Source organism: Citrus clementina, unplaced genomic scaffold (assembly GCF_000493195.1).
Source record: "Citrus clementina cultivar Clemenules unplaced genomic scaffold, Citrus_clementina_v1.0 scaffold_2, whole genome shotgun sequence".
NCBI classification, from domain to species: domain Eukaryota; kingdom Viridiplantae; phylum Streptophyta; class Magnoliopsida; order Sapindales; family Rutaceae; genus Citrus; species Citrus x clementina.
The window spans coordinates 35,708,479-35,731,373 of record NW_006262688.1 but is presented as its reverse complement, the minus strand read 5'-3'; the positions used below and the strand labels follow the sequence as shown (position 1 = coordinate 35,731,373).

Here is a 22,895-nt window from a genome sequence, read left to right as displayed (position 1 = left end):
TCTTAAAAATAAAAAGAGCTCAATAACAAATACACTCTTAAAAATTACGTAACTTTTAGGTAACACATAAATGGTCAAATTAGGTTGGTGTGAGTGGTTTGGCATTCTCACTCCTTAAGAGAGGTCAGGAGTTCAAGTCCTGCTCTCGTATGGAGTCACCACTTTAGCCCGTACTTTATCCTTTACGGGCCGATCCGATACGAGGAGGAATTAATTTAGGTTATAATATAAATTTAAAAATATCTCTTACAATTGAAGTCCACTCAAGATCACCTCGTGGTTCGGACAAAAAAAAAAATAAATGGACGAATTACTTCTACTGAAATATGCCTCTGGTCAAAGATTCAACGGCGTCGTTTTATTCTGCAAACGAACTCATTTTAACCGAATGAACACGAATTTGCCACGTGGTCCGTCTTCAGTTTCACCCTCACAAACTTCTCTTTTTCAACGACCAGCAGTTATAAACCTGTTCAACACAAAACAATCAGCATCTGCTCAGCGTTTCTAATTTTGCATCTAGAAACGCAAGATCTTTTTTAAAAAAATAAAAAGGAAAAAAAGAACAAAGTAAAAGGAACGAATGGAAGAGCACTCGACTGCTACAGGCGCAGTGGTTCCGGCCTTGAAATCGGAACCTCCATTATCTCAGCGAATGGCGGTGGAGGTGGAGGTGGAGGTGGACAGGGACACTTTGTGTCCGATATGCAAGCAGTTGATGACGGATGCGTTTATGACGGCGTGTGGGCAGGGCATAGTTTCTGTTACACGTGTATATTCACTCATTTGAGAAACAAGAGTGATTGTCCTTGTTGTGGCTGCCAGCTCACTTGCAAGCACATTTTTCCTAATCTGTTGCTCAATAAGGTTACTTCGTTTATATTTCCTATTGTTTTGTAACCAACTATGTAGCAAGTTAGTCAATCAGTATCAGCCCCATGTTTTATCTATCACATCAGTTGCAACTCAAAATTTATATCCTAATTCCTTTGGCCTCTGTTTTCTTCTTCGTTAATTGTTGTATTCGAATTTTGGTTTTGACTTCGTAGTTGTTGAAGAAAACTTCTGCTTGTCAAGTAGCAAATGCTGCATCTCCAATTGAACATCTTCGTATTGCATTACAACAGGTGAGTTAAATTATGATCATAAGAGCATATGGTTGCATGCTCTGCGTATTTGAGCATGCATGCATGCATCGTTTAACAAAATGACTCTTTCTTGGTGATCATTATTAGACAGGGCTGTGAGGTGTCAGTTAAAGAGCTAGATGGGCTATTGTCTCTCCTTGTGGCAAAGAAGAGGAAGTTGGAGCAAGAAGAAGCAGAGACCAATATGCAAATTCTACTCAACTTTTTGCATTGCCTTAGGAAGCAAAAGCTTGAAGAGCTTAACGAGGTTCTTGGACTTGATTTTATGTATATCATGTCATATTCTTAAACTAATAGCTTCTTCAAAAATGTTTTCAGTATGATTTCCATTTTTTTCGTTTTTAATCTCATTCTTGAATCTCCCTTATTTGGTTTTACAAGCAAGTAATTGTTAGTTTTAATTTTCCTTTTTGGGTTTGTAGATTCAAGCTGATCTTCGATGCATTGAGGAGGATGTATATGCTGTAGAGAAACATAAAATAGAATTATACAGGGCAAGGGGAAGATGCTTAGCAAAATTAAGGACCTTTGATGATTTCACTGCAGTAAAACCTTTCCCTTCACTAGTTGATAGACACAGCAGTGATATTATCTCTAACCCCTGCAACATACAAGGCTGGAAAGGTTCATCTGATGCACAGAGCAAGAAGACAGATGAGAAGGCTCAAATAAGCTCTCAAGGACTGCTAATGAAGGATGCTTGCGGTGGACCTGATTCGCCATATGCATCTCAATCTGGTCTGACTGCAGCAAGAAAGCAACGAGTCCGTTCTCAGGTCAGTGATGTTGTAAATTTAAAGTGATTTTTGTTATTTCTATGATTTAGTTGCCCCTAAATTTTTGTACTTGATACAGTTAAATGACTTAAAAGAGTATTACTTGCAAAAGCGGCAGCAATCGACCGCACAATCGCATAAAGAGGATGAAGGGGACTTATATGCAGTAAGTAGAGAAGGTTATCATCCTGGTCTTGAGGATTTCCGGTCCGTCCTAGCTACTTTTACTCAGTCCAGGTGAATAATTCCTCTTTTATGGGTATCACTTTTTGCCTGCATATGTTGACACTTTGCTTTAGTTGCTTAATTTTTCTACTTTCTTGTTCAAATAGTCGACTGAGGGTCATTGCTGAACTTAGGCATGGAGACCTGTTCCATGCTGCCAATATTATCTCCAGGTTAGTGAAAATGGTATCATTCTATGAAATTTCATTCAAGTTACCATCTTTAGTTCAGAAAAAAAATTTCCAGTCTCTGTTTTTTGTGAGACTCCTTCAATTGCGTTGGCAATATGCTTTCTTTATGTGTGTATGAGTGTCCTTGTCTGTATTTATAGTTTTAAAGATAGTGAAAGTAAAATGATTACTTAATTTTGCAACATTCATTACTCTAGATGTTCATCTTACAGTATATATTGGTCACTGGAGGACTGAAATTTTATCTTCACTATAATTTGCATATATCTTATTAATTGAATTCTATTTCAAAAGTACTACTACTCCTTTCTAACATTCATTTCATAAAGCTCATACTGTGAGGTTCCATAATTTTGAATCTATTATTGCAGTATAGAATTTGATCGTGATGACGAGTTGTTTGCTACTGCTGGAGTTTCAAGGCGCATTAAGATTTTTGAGTTTTCCTCGGTACGTAGTGGACATATAGAACCTCTATTTGTGCAATGGCATTGGTGAATTCAATCTTTCGAAATCAGTTGACATGTTTCTGATAGGACTTAGGGCTAAATTGGGGCAGACTTTTATTGATTAAATTAAAACAAAACAAACAATCAATCCTGACCTACAATTCGAGAGTTAGGTCAATCTCTCCCAAAACTCTAATGGTTCCTAATACCGGACAAAATTCAACATAAACCCTAAATGACTCCATAATCTCTTATTTATAGCTGAACCCTAATTAATAATAAAGTTACTAAATTGGACGGTTAACTTGAAGATTCTTGCATCTTGTTTCGTGCCTATGGTTAGCTGATGAAATTTAATCATTTGTTCTAATTCATTTGTTACATCTGCTTTTGTCATTGTTACAGGTGGTGAATGAACCAAGAGATGTGCATTATCCCATGGTGGAGATGCCTACTCGATCTAAACTTAGGTGCTTGAGTTGGAACAAGTACACAAAAAACCTTATTGCTAGCAGTGATTATGACGGGATAGTAACTATCTGGGATGTAACCACTAGTCAGGTACAGTGCTAGCCCTTCATTTCTTTTATCCTCAATGCGTACAACGTTCTCAGGCAGTTTGATCTCACATGCATTTATTGTGATAAATTATATATTTCTGTTATCTTCTGTTCATTGATCACCACTAACGAGCCTCTTTTCCTTCCAGAGTGTGATGGAATATGAGGAGCATGAAAAACGAGCTTGGAGTGTTGATTTTTCATGCACCGAACCTTCAATGCTAGTATCCGGTAGCGATGACTGCAAGGTAGAGTGGATGATCTGTTAAACATAATATTTTAGGACTGAGTCGTCTGAATCTTCGGCTCAAAAGGAATGATATTGACGATCTATGATTTATATAAAGGGAAGAAATAATGAAGATGAAACTGAAATTAGGGACTTCATCCATAAAGACTGTTGATCTCTCTCCTTTTGGTGGCAGTCAAAGCACTTGAGAATATAGCTACTTGCCCTCTTCATCATTAGTTGTATCTTTAAACGGTTTGGGTTGCTATTGTTTATAAAATAATATAAAGCAGCAATGTTGGAGTAATTTTTTTATTATTTATTTACAATATCTGAATGTTTACAAACTTAAAGATTTATTACTACCATCCCAAAATTAGAGGCTTATCTAGTTAGTTCTCTGCTTTTGTGTATCAAGCAGGTTAAAATTTGGTGCACCAATCAAGAAGCTTGTGCTCTCAACATTGATATGAAGGCAAATATTTGTTCTGTCAAATATAATCCTATATCCAGCAATTATGTGGCGGTGTGTCTCCTTAAATCATTTTCTGTTAAGAAGTGCACTTACATTTTCTCTCTAGAGCATTTCATAGATATGTCCTTGAAAAGGATATGAGCATAACCATCTTTTGATGTCTAACGTACATCTATGTCCATATTTTCTTTGACCTATGTGTGATTTAAAATTCTGAAACTTTTTGCTCAACAACTTGTAATTGTAATTCAACCCAGAAGGTTATGAATCAACTTTTTACAGGTGGGTTCTGCAGATCATCACATTCACTACTACGACCTGAGAAATATCAGCCAACCACTCTATGTGTTCAACGGGCACAAGAAAGCTGTCTCATATGTAAAATTTTTGTCCAGCAATGAACTGGCTTCTGCATCTACTGACAGCTCATTGCGCTTGTGGGATGTAAAGGAAAATCTCCCAGTAAGTTAATCTGCCCATAACCATCTCTTCCACTTGAGGATTTTGATCATTATGACTCCTCAAATAAATGGAAATATTGTTTCTATAATGCAACAATTTAATTTTTATCTTCATGTATTGTAATTTTCTCAGCTGCGCACTTTTAGAGGCCATACAAATGAGAAGAATTTTGTGGGTCTTACAGTAAACAATGAATACATAGCCTGTGGCAGTGAAACAAATGAAGTGTTTGTGTATCACAAGGTTGGAAAACATCTAAAACAAATGGTCAAGTATTTTGGCATAAGATCATTAAATAACTTGTTTTATCTGTACATTTATAGGCAATCTCCAAACCTGCAGCTTCACATAGATTTGGTTCTGATGCGGATCATGTTGACGATGATATGGGATCATATTTCATCAGTGCTGTGTGCTGGAAGAGTGATAGCCCAACAATGTTAACAGCAAACAGTAAAGGAGCGATTAAAGTTCTTGTTCTTGCAGCCTAAATGGTAAAATCAAAAGCAATCAAAATCAAGTTCTTGATGGATGTCTGAACTACAACATTGTTTATCCATACTTTGGTAATTAATAATCTGTATATGCCATCAAATGTCAAATAGGTAGATTAGGGAAGTCTTTATACTCATCCCTCTGCACTGTTAATAACGTTTGCTTATGCTAGCCATCATGTATCAACTATCAACTCTGTATATTTCTAATTGAGCCAACCTATAGAGCTATGAAGCTTTCACTCAGTATATATACAGTTTCAAATGAAGAATCCTTTATTTTGACAAATGATGATCAAACTAAAGATAAAAAGTAGATATTTCAAAATAGTTATTTTTTAATCTTTTGTAAAATTAAAATTGTATTTTTCCATATTTTAATTGGATCTTTATTTTGTTAAAATGAAATTTCTTCATTAGAAAAATATTTTAAAAGAAAATTTATATAAATTGTGTGTTTTTTTTGTGTGATTATTTTTATTACATCAATTTGTGTATTACAAATTTAAATATGCTTAAAATTATTAGGATGTTACGACACAAATTAAATTGTTACACTCTCCATTAATGAAGGGATGTTTACTCTATTTATATTGGAGGAAAGAATATCCAATCCTATTCATTGTATAATAAATCAAGTCTATTAAAACACCTCCTAAATTTTTATCCTAATTTATTATATACTCTGCTCGTATGGTGAGCTTGAGGGCACAACGGGGATTTGCCATGGCCTGACTAACGGCAGCTTCCATTAAATTTTCGTGGGGTTACCAAATAAAACATATTGGCAGTGACACATCCACCGGCCACCGCCAATGATCCACTACATGTGATTTGTTAACATTTTGAAACCAGCTGCTGACTGCTTAATCCCCAACGTAATCGCAATTTTAATTTACACGGGTTTTGAAGGATTTTGCTTTTTGGGTTACACTATTGAGTATTGACCATGAGGCATGAGATCACCCTTTGCGTCAGCGTATCTACCACGAAAATAAAGTAATTTTTTTTTTTTAAGAATAAGAATCAGAATAAGAATATTAAATTGTTAAACAGAAACTTTCTTAGGACGCGGAGATCCTCACTGTATAAAAAGCGAGGATTAGGATTTCGGAGATTCACAGCAAGAGATCCTATAGGAGATTCTTTTATATCAATATAATACTGAATCTCTTATAAAACTATATTTATACATATATATATATATATATTAATTTGGAATCCAATTGCTACTTTTTTTTTAATTCTTGGCGGGAAATAAATGAAAGTCAACGGCTGTGATGGAGAGATTCGCACGGTAAGGGAGAAATCGCCGGCTCCGATAAATGGAACAGGCGAGAATGGCTCAAGAGACGGTGAAGAGCTGTTCGTTCCGCCGTTTAACTTCGCGATTGTCGATAACGGCATCTTCCGGTCAGGCTTTCCTGATTCTGCCAATTTCAGCTTCTTGAAGTCTTTAGGGCTCCGTTCTGTCATGTGAGTTCATTTTCTAAAATTAATACATTCACATTAGAGATATTCTATTAATCCAATCAAGTTATATATTAATTTTTTATTTCATGGCGTGAAACTTTTAACGTTTAACATATTTTATTGTTCTATTAGATATTTGTGCCCCGAACCTTATCCAGACTCGAATTTAGAGTTCTTGAAGGCTAATGGGATTCAGCTTTTTCAGTTTGGAATCGATGGATGCAAGGTAAAAACTTCATTAATTTATAGTGATTGTTAATATTGAAGTTCTATTGCTAACAGTGACACACTTTTAATTACTTGAATTTCTAATAAGCGCCTTGTTTATGTTTGGATTGACAATCATGTGTATTATCTCCCTAATTATCTGATCTCTCCTGTATATATGTTCATTCTTTGATCATGACTGGTATTTGTCGCATCTTCAAGTAACCAAATAGCTAATAGTTTAGATTAGCTTTTGCACTGTCATTAAATCTAATGCCTGCTATATGATCCTTATGCTGTGTGTTCTCTATTATTGAGGAAATTACTCTGCTTTGTGTTCTGTGAGGTCCGAATTGTTGGGTGGTCGGATTTTTATGGCTAAACATTAAATTGCTGCATAGTCTAGCACTGTAAACTTTTTTATTTATTAAGTGCCATATTAAGGTTGGAATATGAAAACTGGAATAAGTTTATTGTTTAAATTATCTTTGTAAGAACCAGCCTGCTGTCTTAGTGACGTTCCACCAAGATTTCTGCCCTCCTTCCAACTTCCTACCCTGACAACACTTCTGCTGTTACTCACCACAAGTCACTAGTTTTTACCCCATGTTTGCCTCTTATTTCTTCTCCATTTGCACTTTCCTTTGCTTTTTTAATGACATCATTGGAAAAGTAAATATATTTATATAGTGAGTAAGAGGAATCATTCAGACTATACGCTAGAGGTTCAAAAATAGAAGTGTCGGATAAATCATTAATCACCTTCAAGGTTTTTGAATTGTTTCAGCTTCTTGAAATAGAACTTTACTACTATGAGATTTTAGATTGATCTATACTAATTTATGGTGGGCAGAGATAAGGCATGAGATCACAGAAAAGGGATCAAATAGGCTTGTTAGCTGTCACCGTACCACAATTAGTAACTTCTAGTCTTCTGCCAAATTTTGTGCGGTATTAGTCTTGAATACAAACTTGTTAGTGCATTGGTCTATGTTTATCAGTAGCCAGTTGTTGTTCATTTGTTGCAGCAATAGCCTCCAAAATGTTCATCCATGAATTATTCCAACTGACATTTTGTTTATCAAATCCATATCGATGTGGACAGGAGCCTTTTGTAAACATCCCAGAAGAAACAATTCGTGAAGCACTGAAAGTAGTCCTTGGTATTTTAGATACTTGAACTTACAGGTTATTTAGCCCAGAATGTAATTTATAATTTTACAATCTTCTCATTGTGTACTTTGCCATAACATGCCAGATGAAAGGAACCACCCGCTTCTAATTCATTGCAAACGAGGAAAGGTACTTTTATTATGTCATTTTTCCTGTTTCCTTACTCAAGTTTCAAGTTAAATTCTCCTCCAATTATGGTTCATCAATATCTTGTGCAGCACCGTACTGGTTGTCTTGTGGGCTGCTTGAGGAAATTGCAAAAATGGTGCCTGTCTTCTATTTTTGATGAGTACCAGAGGTTTGCTGCTGCAAAAGCTAGATTATCAGATCAGAGGTTCATAGAGTTGTTTGATATTTCCAGCTTCAAACACGTGCCCATGTCATTTTCATGCTCAGCAAGATAACATTACATTAGCTGCACATAATGGTGTTATTTTTCTGGAATACCAAACAAGAGCAGTCTTTTCCTGGAACACAAATGAAGAGCAGAGTATAGATAACGAAAATGATACTTGCCCCAACTTAAGCCCCGAATGAAATCCCGGAACAAAACGCACCGTTTAACTAATCCCAAAACGTACCGTTTGGCATCAAATCCCTTGACCTTTCACAGCCATCGAACGCACCGTTTGGCTTTGGCATCAAATCCCTTGACCTTCTTTCCTTCCTTCTTTTCCTTCTTTTCCTTCTTCTTTCCTTATTCCCTTTCACAGCCACCATCGAAAGCACCGTTTGCCCAGCCATGGCCACAGCTTTCTTGAACTTCTTTCCTTCTTCTTCTTCTCTAATTATAGGCTACTATTTGATGTGGCTAGCTGCAGCTATCAGAAGTTCAAGAAATCTGTGGGAAGAAATGGATCCTTTCATCTATTAGACTATTACAAGCAAGGTGAATTATTGCTTAATTTCTTCTTCTATTATTAATACGAGCAAGGTGAATATATTTTATTCTCTCTTCTCTATGAATTTGGCAAGAATTTCAATCCCTGTTATTTTATTGAATTGGAATTTAGGTAATTAATTAACAGTTTGTCGGCTATGTACATTGACATTCTTTATCTGTATAATTGTTGGTTAATTAATCCGGAAGCTATAGTTTGTTAACGACTATTGTTAAAGAAGACAGTACCAATAAGGCTTGTTCCAAATTGCCGAAGATGACAGCACCTTACCTTACTCAAATATTCTGTCAAGAAATCTTCATAGCCACTACAAACCCGAAGTTCAAATGTTGAACCTCATCTTTATTTAAGATTTTGTTTTATCTAAGCCAAATCCTATCGCCTAGAAGGAAGATAACAGTTTAGGTGTCCTGCAGTTGGGTTCTTTTGTTGGGGTTCTGTAGTGACTGGTGAAACAGAAATTCTAAAGAGAAAGCCAGTCGAAGAAAATTCGAAGTGTTGTAATGCAAATCACAAAACGGGATCGTTTTATAAGATTGGGAGGGAAAAAAAAAGTTCACAAAATGACGTCGTTTCTATTAATTTTCGGGGCTTGACCCGGCGTAAATATCAGCGCTCTATAGATAAACATAGAATTATTATTTTTAGAAGATAGCTGCATACAGTTCTTTCTTTGATTTTCTTTAGATAATAGAAGATCATACATATAGGATTTTCACTTTTTCAAGTTACCTTTCTCTTGTCCTCGAACATATCACCCTGTTTTGTTATTAACTTTCTTCTGCTAATTTTTCAGGCAAAAGCATTGGCTTTCTCCCAGAGAGATTGTTTCATGGTTAATAGATGTGATATCTTTTGCTTAATGACATTCAAAAGGACCTATTGTTTCCAGTCGCAGGCTTCTTGGGAATGGAAGTAAACTATAATTTTGAATATTTGGAGCTCATAAACTTTTGCCCAAAATCCTACCAAACCCGTAAGCAACATATTTATGAATATGAACGAGATCGAGTACTTAATCAAGAACACATCATGAAAGAGGTATGTTTGCACGTATGTTTGCTCTCCAATGGTTCAAAGTGAAAGAATCCATATATTATGACAGATATTACTTCCATTCCATTTAATACTGACTAAAATGGTTATCTATATTATTCTCTTTCATTCTGAAAATTTTCCAGATTAAAAATTAGAAATTAAGGGGGGAAAAAAAAAAGAATCAAGGTTGGGCTAAAATAAGAGGAAGCAGAGATTTTAATGTGGACGAGCAACAATCGAATCGTCAATCAACAGAAATAACGACTGAAACGATATCTCGGCCGTTGATTTTGTTATACCTCAATGTTCTTCCAAAATGGAGAGACACAATCGTCTTCCACTCACTTAACAGAACAGAGGTTACCATTTCAATTCCCCTTAAAACCAGCAAACCCAAAAAATAAAATTTCACTAACAAACACAAAGAAAGTCGACGCGACAAATGCTGAAAGCGTTGTACATGTGCTGTGGGGGTTTTCATTTTATAGAGAACTCTCTGAAACCCTAGCATCAGCGAAATGACCGCAGTGCCCTTTGCAGCTGTATACCTGGGCTTTTCAATTCTTTTGGGGCCCCCATTTTCTTTTTCTACTTTAATATAACTCTTTTTTTTTAAAATTTTTTATTTACAATTACATAAATATTCTAAGCAATATAATGAAGTTATAAGTAATTTTATATTTATCTTTCAATAAGTGATACATAATATTAGGTACAAATTAAAATTTAAAAATTGAAATCTCTAACATTATTAGATATTCATAATAAGTAAACACTAAACCTACATGCTACAAATTTCAAAATTTATTGCAAATAAAATACGATTAATATTTTTTTTTTTAAAAAAAGTGGGACTTATATTTTTTTAAAAAAAGCTTCACTTGTTATGTACCAAGCTGCATCATTAAATTACCTTTTCTTATAGGATACATAAAACATAATTCAATACTTTTGTAATTCTATTTTATAAAGCAAGCCATGTCTATTATTAGAAGTATCTTTTATTCTGAAGATTCCAACAAAAAAAAAAAACACATTTAATAATCCAGGTACATAATCACTGACGAGGAACACAAAAAAATGAAATTATACTTGATTATAAAATTAAATTAGATTTTCATCCCTATATTTTTTAGAATCTTTACAAATTAAACTCGAACATGTACCTGTAAAGGTAATCTAATACTTTTTTCAGTATTTATTTTATGAATTTTATGGATTTGTTATTTGAAAAATTTTTAGCCCAATTATTTTTTAATTTTTTTGGTCACTATTTATAGATCATTCAAATAACGAAATGATTTGAAGATAGTTAGTTCATGAGAGAGTAATTCAAAATTAAGCCTATTTATACAGTACAAATCTGATTTAAATTGATTTTTTTAGTGGAAAATTAAAATAAAATGCAAAGCAAAAGGAAATTTTTTTTTTTTGTTTTGATCACGAGATATCTTGGGGAGAGCTCTAACTGTGGGAGGCACCTTTAAGTTCGTACCATAACTCAGATTATAAGTCCCCACTTGAATCAAGAGGCACATATTCTCCCAATAAAAATGATTTCTCTACAACTCAAACTAAAAAATAAACTCAATCAAACTACTTAAGGAAACTCAATTAGTAACGGAGCCAGCACTTTGTTGGTTGCAAAAGGGAAATATAGTGCGGTATAGATGGAAATTTTGATGATTTGTACTGAGTGCCACACGTTGGACAGCAACACGTGGATTCGTTGAGATCCCGTGGCCCAGTAATGAGTCATCAGTCACGACATGGATGATTGAATATCCAAATTGAAAGGTCTAAATCAAAGACTTTTCCCTAAGGAGTCAACATATCAAACGGTCCACAATAATGTAAAATTATTACAACTAGAATCCAGCATAGATAATCAAAATCAATAAACAGATTATCTAGGGTTTCAACTCCTGGTGACTCTCTCCCCAGGAACCCATATCTACCATTGTCACTTCTTCCCATTAACTGAGCTCTCAAACATTTCTTCAAATCACCATCTTGTCCTCTCGGTATCCGCCTCTAAAGCGTTAACTGGGCAGTCCCAAATTCACGGTCTTCAAAGAAAAGCTTCAAATCGAAGCTTTATCATTTGTAAGTACAACTAATTTTTTTATCATATAAAGTTGAAATTTTTACCTTGAAAATACTTAAGAAATTGGTTTTTTAAATCTTATTTTGATCCGATACAAGCTTATATATAAAGATATAATTTAGCTTTTTGTTTTTTGGTGAGAGCAAATAAGTTATTGTTATATGGGGAAATCCGGAGGTAGAAGAAAGAAGGGTGGTTCAAATGCAAACCAAGTTGCAGCTGATAATTCTAATGCAACTATAAGTACAAATTCTAATGGTGGTGTTGATTTGGACTCTTCAATCTTTCTGAAGAGAGCCCATGAGCTGAAGGAAGAAGGGAATAAGAGGTTTCAAAATAAGGACTATGTGGGTGCTCTTGAACAATATGATAATGCTCTTAGGCTTACTCCAAAAACCCATCCGGACCGAGCTGTGTTTCATAGCAATAGGGCTGCTTGTTTGATGCAAATGAAACCTATAAATTATGAGACTGCGATTGCTGAGTGTACTATGGCACTTCAGGTTCAGCCTAGGTTTGTTCGAGCTCTGCTTAGGCGGGCTCGAGCTTTTGATGCCATAGGAAAGTATGAAATGGCGATGCAGGATGTTCAGGTGTTGTTAGGGGTTGAGCCGAATCATCGAGATGCTTTAGAGATTGCTCGGCGATTGAGGACTGCTTTGGGACCTCGCCAGGAGGCCCAGCAGGACCTCCAAAGCCGCCCTTCCCCTGCTGCCCTTGGGGCTTCTGCAGTTCGTGGTGCCCCAATTGCTGGCCTAGGACCTTGTTTACCTGCCCGTCCAGTGGGAAAGAGGGCTGGAGCTCCAGCAGGGGGATTGTTGGTATCTCCTAGTTACAAGCAAGACAGGCCACCGATGAATGTAACTGCTGAAAATGGTCTGGAGAACAAAACCCAATTTTCAAAGCTTGCATTGAAACCATCAAATGGAAGATCTTGTGGTAATCCGAGTAAGGATAGCCACAGAGAGCAGTCACTATCTTCAGCAGTGTCATTGGACACTCGTGGGCAGCCTTTGGAGGTCCCCGTAAGATGGAGGCCATTGAAGCTTGTTTATGATCACGACATAAGGCTTGGTCAGATGCCAGTGAATTGCAGTTTCAAAGCATTAAGGGAGATAGTGAGCAAGCGTTTTCCTTCATCAAAGTCAGTTTTGATCAAGTATAAGGATAATGATGGAGATTTGGTAACTATTACCTGCACGGCGGAACTTAGACTGGCAGAATCAGCTTCAGACAGCCTCATGACAAAAGAGCCAGAAGCAGATAAATCTGACTCAGTTGGGATGTTGAGATTGCATATCGTTGATGTGAGCCCAGAGCAAGAGCCACCTTTGCTGGAAGAAGAGGAGGAGAAGCCTCTTGAGAGTGAGGGAACTAAGGGAGATGAAAGCGGATCTCATTCCTCTCTTGCTGAGTCTGTGGTTGAAGCTGCTGATACTGAGATTGATAAAACAGATAAAGATGCTGCGAAGGAGAAACCTGGATCAGAGGATCTGAGCAAGGAAGTAGAGATGGATGACTGGTTGTTTGAGTTTGCCCAACTTTTCCGCACTCATGTTGGTATTGACGCAGATGCTCATATTGACTTGCATGAGCTTGGGATGGAGCTTTGCTCAGAGGCTCTTGAGGAGACAGTGACCAGTGAAGAAGCCCAAAATCTGTTTGACAAGGCTGCCTTAAAGTTCCAGGAGGTGGCTGCTTTGGCTTTCTTCAATTGGGGAAATGTTCATATGTGTGCAGCAAGGAAACGGATCCCCTTAGATGAGTCTGCTGGAAAGGAGGCGGTGGCAGCACAGCTTCAAACAGCTTATGACTGGGTAAAGGAAAAATATTCTTTGGCCAAAGAGAAGTATGAGGAGGCACTTCTTATCAAACCTGACTTCTATGAGGGTTTGCTGGCATTGGGGCAACAGCAGTTTGAAATGGCCAAACTTCATTGGTCTTATGCACTTGCTAAGAAAATTGATCTTTCAGGATGGGATGCTACAGAAACCCTTCAACTTTTTGATAGTGCAGAGGAAAAGATGAAAACTGCAACCGAGATGTGGGAGAAGCTGGAGGAGCAGAGAGCCATTGAGCTGAAAGATCCAAGCAAGAGGGATGAACTGTTGAAGAGGAGGAAGAAACAAGGAAGTGGTTCTGATGGAGACCCCTCAGGAACTGGTCAGAGTGAGATTTCAGCTGATGAAGCAGCAGAACAAGCAGCAGTAATGAGATCCCAGATACATCTCTTCTGGGGTAACATGCTTTTTGAGCGATCCCAAGTCGAGTGCAAATTGGGGCTGGATGGTTGGAACAAAAATCTTGATGCTGCCATTGACCGATTTAAGCTTGCTGGAGCTTCTGAGAGTGATGTGTCAATGGTTCTAAAGAATCATTGCTCCAATGGAGATGCTGTAGAAGGAGAGGAAAAGAAGGTTCAGAATCAAAGCACTAATAAAACTATTGAACCAGATGAGAACAATGAAGCCAATCAAATATCAAATAATTAATACCTCTGATTTACACATGCACGGAGGCTTCATTGACTGTTTTTCATGCATTCACATTAATGATGAGAATTTACTTGGAAAAGAAAGTTTTTTACTTCTTTCCCCAACCAAAGGTGGTTTTCTTTTTAGAACTGAAAATTTTGGTGCCAATACTTTAAAGTGGTGTACTTTGTGATTTTGGATCTAAGGTCTCCATGTTAATTTCCAGGGCGAAAGTTTATAAATCGTTTGCAACAGTGATGAGTTTCCAAAAAACACTTACATTGTGTGTAGGCTTCGATTTTGGCCTTGCCGCCCGCATATTTTCTGTCACATGGTTTGTAGCTATCTTTCTTGTTGTATGAGGAATAGCTTATTTATTGTTCTGGGGTTGATGCTGCATGTTAATAGCGTGCTTGGTTTGCATTGACCATACATATGAAACTTGGGAAAACAGAGATTTTTAAATGAAGATATTATACAAGAGAAGGTTTGGTTTGATGCATCTGCCCCTTGACACTGCTGAAGACACATCACACATGTGGATTCTGATTAGGCTAGCTGCAGCAGAAAACTTAGGTAATTATTATATAGTTCAGATTTAAGATAGCAAGAAGGTTGTGGATGCTGGAATGTGAAATTGCAAATTTATGACTAGTGATACATCGGCATTTCCCAATTATTTAATACAATCAAAGCTGCCAGAATTTCATTTTAGATGAAAATGTATATGTATGTTTGCCTCGGGTAATATACATCAACTCATCTTTATGATGATCTGGCATTCTGGACCATGTCCAAATTTACAGTAAGTGGAGTTTATTGGTGTTCCACTTACAGAAGTTAGAGGCTATTTTGTGGACGATAATGCAGTATATGAGATTAGCATATTATATTTGTTGATTACCATTAGAGGAAGATAGCCAAATGGAGAAGAGATAAACCACTGAGAGTACTAGTTCAACATTAAGTGGAAAGCTGATTTACATGCGTCTTGTTTGTGCTTCAAATAGTGTCCAAATTTTTGTTGCTTTAAATTTTTTTTTCTTCTTGACAGAGCAAAGAGCGACTGAAAATGGAAATGGGTCATCCACACTTTTCTTTAAATATTGTTTGTGTCATCTTATTTCAATAATTGATAGATAGAGGAGCAATTATTTCAGTTTGAATACTCTAGCTCTTGGATTCAAAAGGACGCACGAGCCAGCTGCGTTTGTCTTTTAGTTTCGGATGTGAACCCACAAGCGCAGGGAAATTGAAGAGGGAGACCAACAGAAAAGAAAAATAAAGCACATCATAATTCCTACATAATGAGGCCAAATATAATCTTATATAATTTCATATGAAACAGGAGGAATACAGGATTCCATTTGGTCACTTTCTACAATAAATACCTGAAACACCACAGCCACCGTCGACTTTGACTCCACAAGAACTATGATCAGTCCGAGCTTTCGGCTTATTTTAAAAACTATATGTGTTCCACACTAGCCAACACAAACAACTCAGCTCTAAAACACCAACGAGCCATAGGGGAACTCAAACAGTTGCAATAGGACCCAGATTCACAATGGTCTCCATGTTCTTCATGGCTTCAAACCTTGGCTCCTTGGCCTGAAACTTCAGCCCAGCATAGAGTTTCATGTAATCCTCGAACACAAATTTCGGATAAACTTGGCTGTTCACAGCTTCCTTCTCCACCAATGCTGGTGCCGGGTAGATCACAGCATCACTGCCTGGATTGTAAAATGATGCTATGGACATCCTGTTACCCTCTGTTTGAGCAATCACGCGATGTAGCACGCTCTTGTACTTGCCATTGGTTATCACCTATATCAAATAGACAAGACAAGACAAGACAAAACAAATCATGGCTTTTATAGTAAAAATCAAGAGAAAAAGAATAGAGTTCCCACATCTATATATTGTAACCGAGTAAGTAGGTTGTAAGTTACGTTCATTGTAACTTAGTAAAATCTCTGCATATTTTTAATTAAGCACTTTTACCCAAGCGGGATCAGGGTACTCATTAAGCTAGAATCTAGCATCTAGGCAATAAGTTTTTTTTTAAAAAAAAAAGAAAAGAAAAGAGGTTGTGTTTCCTACACGCATATCGCCAAATTAATATTTTAACAACAAAAAATAAGACAGTGACCATTTACATGTTTTTCTGAAATCATCATCTTGCTTTAATTTATTACCTCAAGTTGGTCGCCGAGGTTGATGACAATGGAGTGTTTCATGGGTGGAACATCAACCCATTGGTCATCTTTGAGCAGCTGGAGGCCACTGACTTCGTCATCTTGAAAGAGCAAGATGATGCCACCAGCATCAGTATGGGCCCTAAGTCCCTTGATCAGATCTGGTTTTGGGCATGGAGGGTAATTGCTGACCTTGGTGCCAAAGGTTGGTCCTTTGGACCCATAAAACACTTTCTTCAAATACCCTTCCTCCAGCCCAAGATTCTCACACAACAATTCCAGAAGTTGCTCAGCAACCTTCTCCAATTCAACGGCAAATTCCTTCATTGCCTTCCTGTTAAATAAAACATGAAGCCATATTGAGTATACATGGTTATTAACAACAAAATCATCAAAAGCTTTTGTATATGTACATACTGTACGTGACCTGTAATCATCTTCAAGATCGGGGATTTCAGCCATGTTTGAAACAGGAAGGTGGCGCAAGAAGAAAGTGCTTTCCCAGTCCAAATCATTAACTTCGGACTGAACAGCTTCAAGGCCCTTGCTTGCCACCATTTGCTTGAATCTTTGGTCCATACACTTCCCGTAATGCTCCTTTGTCAACCTCTGAACAGTGTCCAGCAGCTCATGTGATATCCCATGATTCACCAACTTAATTTTAAAACAAACGCACAAAAAAACAAAGCAATCTCATTATTAGCAAATTATAAAACTTGAACAAGACTTCAAATATAAACAGGATAATACACGCCGTAGCATATATGTTATATTGTATACTACGTACCTCAAAGAAACCCCAGTTCTCACAGGCATCATTGATCATTTCCATGGTAGCACTTCTCTCATCACCATTGAGCTTTGACAAGTCAATAATTGGAAAATTCTCCATTGTTATTTGTTTGTTTCTTAACTCCCACAATCTCCCTTCTTACTCTATGATCACTTAAAAAACTCTAGCCAGGTTGTGTCTGCGTGTGAAATGAGCCTATTGAGGGGTGCTATTTATAGGCAATAAAATGGAAGCAAGAGTGGCAATAAAAAAAAGGTGGGGGGCTATTAAGAAATTAAAAAAACCTTTATTCAAGTTTCAAACACTGAGAAACAAAAATCGAATCTGTTAGAACTTAATAAAACCCAAATGAAAAAAAAATAAAAAGGACTCGTGGAGCATGTAAGTAGATCACATCCTGATGGACCCCTACCATCTTTTGTCTGAGAAGCTGTGTGTGATCTGTTGAATTAATGAAAATATGAGTGTCTTTCTTCGTTTTCGTTCTTTTACATTTTACAATTGTGATTGTGACGTGAGGCCCTGCCCTGTCAGTAGGGTGGTCGCAGATCGCGAATTAGACATTAATTCATATTCGATCTACAATTTTATGGATTATAATTTTTTAATCTAATCTAATACAATCCATAGATTGATTAAACTCAATCCAAATTCAATCCATACGTCTGCGGATCGGATACGGATTTAACTTAATTCATATCCAATATACTATTTTGCGCATTAGTTTCCGAATTAAAAATTTTTAGTTCTCTCCAATTCATGAACTAATGAAATTTAAAAAAAATATAACATAAAAATAATTTTACTATCAATTAAATTTAAAATTGAATAAAATTTAAACAAATTAATTGTTTAAATAAAACTAAAATAATACATTCAATGTTTCAAAATATAGCATATCGAAATTAATTATTCAAATAAAGCTACAATAATATGTTTAAAGTTTCAAAATATAACATACTAAAATTAATTGTTCAAATAAAGTTATAATAATATATTAATATAATACCGAAATTAATTGTACAAATAAAGCCACAATTAATTGAAATGGCGAAGTTTCTAAAACCAAACACAATCTGATCCTTCACCAAGGCTATTGCACTTGTCGAAAAGTGGTGATTACGGAGTCGCCAACGATGGGAACTAGGAGAAGTACGAGTAGCGATCTTAAAGGTTGTGATAGTGCAATTGTTTGGCTGGAACCAGTGATTGTGAAGTGGCTCAATGGACTTGGGAAAGAATATGGCTTGCTCTCGCTGGAATCACGCGGACAACGTCCTTCAAATCGGTGTCGAGAGTGTATTGAATCAATATTGGGTGTTGTTAGTGCATGTGACGGCGAGGAAGCTTAGGGTTTTTTGTTTGCAATTTTTTGGTGACTTGGCGTTATGTTACTTTGCTTTTAGATGACTTTGTAAATTATTGGTAACTTGGCGTTATGTTACTTTGTTTTTGCTAGTGCGTGTGACTTTACTTTTATTTTGTTTTACAATTTTTACAAGTTATATTTGTTTATGTGATTATTTAATTATTTTTTACTTAATATTATTATTGGGTAATGGCTAAGATATGTTATAGTGTTTTATGTAACTATGTAATGTCACATTTATAATATTCTTTAATTAAATTTATAATAATTTTTTAACTAAATAAATATATATATATACATTTTTGTTTTTGCGGATTCATGGATTTTTACGGATTTACAGAAGTAAATCCATATCCAATCCATCAACTGCGGATTTTTTAATTTTTAATTCATATCCAATCCACGGATCCACATATCGGATTTATACGAATCAGACGGATTAAGCGGATCAGATTGGATTATGAACACCCCTACCTGCCACGCCTATTCACTTCTAATTTGCTGTTTCTTTTATAGTTAGTTTCTTGAAATCTGACTAACCCCACAGTGGCCGCCAGTCACCTTTACTATTATCTCATGCAAACGCACCATTTTTATTTGGCCCTTTTTTTTTGTGGGGGGGAGGGGGGGGGGGGGGGGGGGAAGATACACATCAATGTCGACTACATATTATATAAAACTAAATAACTTTTTTTATTTTAACCAAAAAAAAAAGGAAAAAAGGGAAATCTACGCATAACTAGGAAGTTGCCTCTCTTTTGCGTTTTGGGATTATTGTTATGTATGTTTAATGGGTATAATTATTATTTAACTAAGTGGGTTCTTTATATTAGAGAAGAGTATCTAGTGCTCTCTCATACCAAACCAAAGTGGTCAAATCTTAATATTTTGTAATATGAACATGAATTGGCTAAGCCAAATCATTTTTTGGTGGCCACAAATTAAAAGGGTGAGCGGCGGCCACCTTGTGCCTGATCCAGATTGGATATATACACACACACCCCCATCGTTATTATTTATGTATAAATGTTGTAAAAAGTACCTTTTTTGTGATTTGATGCGACATTAACACTAATAAAATGATCATTTTCACAAAGAGTTAGAGTGTACATGAATGTAGATATATAGTTGTTGGCAATGCAAGTGCTACAAGAAACCACGATCAAGAAGCAAAGCAAAATGTTACATTGATTTTGTTTGGGAAAATGACATTAAAACAAGTAATTGTATGCCGAGAAGAATAGGATTGATTGATTATGCATGCAAACTTAGGTTTCTAAATAAGGGTGAAAAACGTTTACGGCGAATTTCATCCACAGTCACCATGAAAGCAAGGATATATTTGAATCATCATCATCAACAAGCTAATTTGCTTTACGTGCGACTCTGCCTTTCATAATATGCTTTTTAGTTAATGATGGCAATGACAAACAAAGCTGCAAAGGCATGCTGCGAAAGATCATAGAGAAAGAGGAAGAAAGGTGATAACATGATATACATGACGGTGGATCAAGTGAAATTGTAAGATCGAATATGCTTTTTAATCGATGTGGGACAGGACAGGACACTACCATCATGTGCACGCGCACTTAAAAGAAGGCATCATCACCGAGGAGATAGCTTTTGGCTTCATTCTAGTGTGATGAGTGCTACATCTAGCGAAAAAATTATTTAAACTACACCGAGGACAAAGAAAATATTTTAAATGGGGAAGAAAAGTGAAGTTCAAAACGTTGAAGTAGTACTGGGTATACCGATGAGAGAACGGTTTTATCCAATTTTTTGTCTTCTAATTTATTCTTTCATTTTAATATAATAAGGGAATTCTTTCTCGCCACTAATTCTCATCAGCATAGCCGCTCAGTTCTAGCTGTGAATGTTACATTTATTCCAAATAAAAATAAAATTGGACTCCAATAAATTATAGTCGAAATCCTTCTTATTTTCTTTTCATGTAACAAAATGGTGTTGTTAGTACAACATTCAAATTATTGTGTTGCATTAAAACTTTGGCTTCTTCGATCTATTATGGCAAAAAGAAAGAAAAAGATGGACCTTCTATATGTAGGAGAGTATAATTGTGTTGCAACTAAAAGTGGTACAAGTTCACTAATTTACGGTAAGGAAGATAGAAAAAGGTAACGCATAATTTCATCTTGCTACAAAATTATTTGACAAGAAAGTTACATCTTATTGTCATAAAAGAAAAGGCTAATCTTTTTCTTTATTTTTTTTTTCAAGTTACTAACGTTAATTTAAACGAAACCTTTTACTTGCTAACGTAAAGCACTTCAGTGAAAAATAAGTAACCCATTTAATTTTAGTCATGAATAATGATAAACATCCTAAATTTTTTGTCACAAATTTCTTCTTAAATGACATGTCATTAATTGAGTAGTTGATAAATTTTTAGAAAATTCAAGTGAATAAATTATACCATCTCACCAAACCACATCATTTGGGGTAGGTTTTTTAGATTTAAAAAACTTGAGATATGTAGCATTACTCTTTTAGTCATTAAGTTGTTTTAAGGGACTGTTTGGAATTGCTTTTAGGAGGCTTAAAAGTCATTTTGAAAATCTAAAAACTAATTTTAGTGTTTGGTAAAAAAAAATCAAAATCACTTTTGTCAAAATTAACCCCTCTTACAGCTGATTTTGAAAAGTAGATAAAGTGTAGCTTTTAGATTTTGATTTTGAGAATCAAATTTATCCTTTAATACAATTCTATAAATATCTTTAAAATTATTACCTAAACCCAAAATTATTCTCATTCAAATTGGAAACAAAATAAATATTTATTATAATTCATCAATATAAATTAATTAATATCAATTTGTTGGTTGAATTATTATTAATTTTGTTTCACTATATTATTAATCTAATTATCAATTATTTCAATATAAAATAAAATCAATATACTATAAATTTTATTTTGAGTAAAAATTATTATAATACACAAATTAAAAATATTATATGTACATGTGTTTATATGTATAACTAAATTTTATCTTATATATTATATACATTTTAGTTATTTATTTTCTCCCATCAGTTTAACGGTAAAATTTACCAAACGTCTATAATTGCTTTCAAAACTCACAGTATTTTTGAAAATAAAATTTACCAAATACTTAACTGATTCTCTTCGCAACTTAATATTTCTACAACACATATAACAACAATTATTTTAAAAGGTACATCATTCCCAAATTGGCCCTAAGTGTGTTTGTTTTGTAGCTTAACACTGAAAATTTATCAAATATATCTTAATAGAATCACATTAAAAAAAATTGACGTAACATTTAGTATTGAATGCTCAATGAATTATTTAACTTTACCTCTCAAAACTACCTTTAAATATATATATATATATATATATATATATATATATATATATATATATATATATATATATATAATTCAAAAACTCTATTTATTTTTACTAAATTCTTTAACCTGAATTATTATCATTTTTTTCAAATTATTTAACTTAAAAATATTTATATCACACAAATATAGGTTATTTAAATATAGGTATTTTTTTAAAATGTATTTAAAAATAAACTAAAAGGACCCGAATGTCAAAATACTAGCTTTCATATAGTCATAGAATTGCATTTAGATTCACTTAGACCGTATCTAAATTCAATAGTATTCATTGTTCAGCCTTACAATAAATGCAACCTAAGTATGAAATTAATGAGCTAATATTTCCTTAACAAATAGATATAGATTTATCAAAGGATTGTGCTTGTAACATATAAGATTATATGCTATGTGATATGATAATATTAGGTGTTTTAAATTTATACATAATTTATCTAATTTATAACCGCCCTTCTAAAATTGTTATTTATCAACAACACAAGCTTTTGTGGATCACTAATTTGTCTCACAATAACGAACTTTTTTTTATCCTCCCTCTCTCTCTCTCTCTAAAACTAGTACAATGATTTTATTTTTGTTCTCGGAGTGTGAAGACATTCATTTGCGAGCGGGATTATGAAGAGAATCATCTGAGTGACCACCGACTTATGTGGTGCATTTTGGCCATGTCTTATTTATCTTTAATTTTCCTTTTTCAGGCGTACAATACAAGACCATGGGCATTTTGGCATGAAACAAAAGACTCTAATCCATCTATTATATG

The 22,895-nt window shown here is 35.0% G+C and overlaps 3 protein-coding genes, 1 non-coding gene and 1 pseudogene across 5 annotated transcripts; 3 read left to right on the top strand and 2 right to left on the bottom strand.

Annotated features, from left to right (window-relative positions):
- The first annotated feature begins 550 nt into the window (after positions 1-550).
- LOC18050957 lies at positions 551-5,250 on the top strand (annotated as a pseudogene).
- An 824-nt stretch (positions 5,251-6,074) lies between these two features.
- Positions 6,075-9,697, top strand: LOC18050956 (tyrosine-protein phosphatase DSP1). 2 transcript variants are annotated; one of them, XR_002907277.1, is made up of 6 exons: positions 6,075-6,485; positions 6,615-6,708; positions 7,795-7,852; positions 7,948-7,991; positions 8,081-8,751; positions 9,561-9,697. XR_002907277.1 is itself a non-coding variant. In XM_006449759.2 (5 exons), the coding sequence occupies exons 1-5, from the start codon at positions 6,271-6,273 to the stop codon at positions 8,264-8,266; spliced, it is 597 nt and encodes a 198-aa protein (XP_006449822.1). In that variant the 5' UTR covers positions 6,075-6,270; the 3' UTR covers positions 8,267-9,378. The 2 variants fall into 2 exon arrangements, 1 of the variants encoding a protein (XP_006449822.1); XM_006449759.2 differs by lacking the exon at positions 9,561-9,697 and having other exon boundaries at positions 8,081-9,378.
- A 324-nt stretch (positions 9,698-10,021) lies between these two features.
- Positions 10,022-10,151, bottom strand: LOC112101365. The gene has a single exon (XR_002907492.1). It is a non-coding gene; the product is annotated as a small nucleolar RNA snoR111 (small nucleolar RNA).
- Positions 10,152-11,669: 1,518 nt separating this feature from the next.
- On the top strand, positions 11,670-14,807 carry LOC18050955 (protein CLMP1). The gene has a single exon (XM_024191062.1). The coding sequence runs from the start codon at positions 12,071-12,073 to the stop codon at positions 14,399-14,401; it is 2,331 nt and encodes a 776-aa protein (XP_024046830.1). The 5' UTR covers positions 11,670-12,070; the 3' UTR covers positions 14,402-14,807.
- Positions 14,808-15,684: 877 nt separating this feature from the next.
- On the bottom strand, positions 15,685-17,580 carry LOC18050954 (1-aminocyclopropane-1-carboxylate oxidase). The gene is made up of 4 exons (XM_006449757.2): positions 17,369-17,580; positions 17,009-17,235; positions 16,582-16,915; positions 15,685-16,210 (listed from the first exon to the last, which is right to left on the bottom strand). The coding sequence occupies exons 1-4, from the start codon at positions 17,471-17,473 to the stop codon at positions 15,920-15,922; spliced, it is 957 nt and encodes a 318-aa protein (XP_006449820.1). The 5' UTR covers positions 17,474-17,580; the 3' UTR covers positions 15,685-15,919.
- Positions 17,581-22,895: the final 5,315 nt, after the last annotated feature.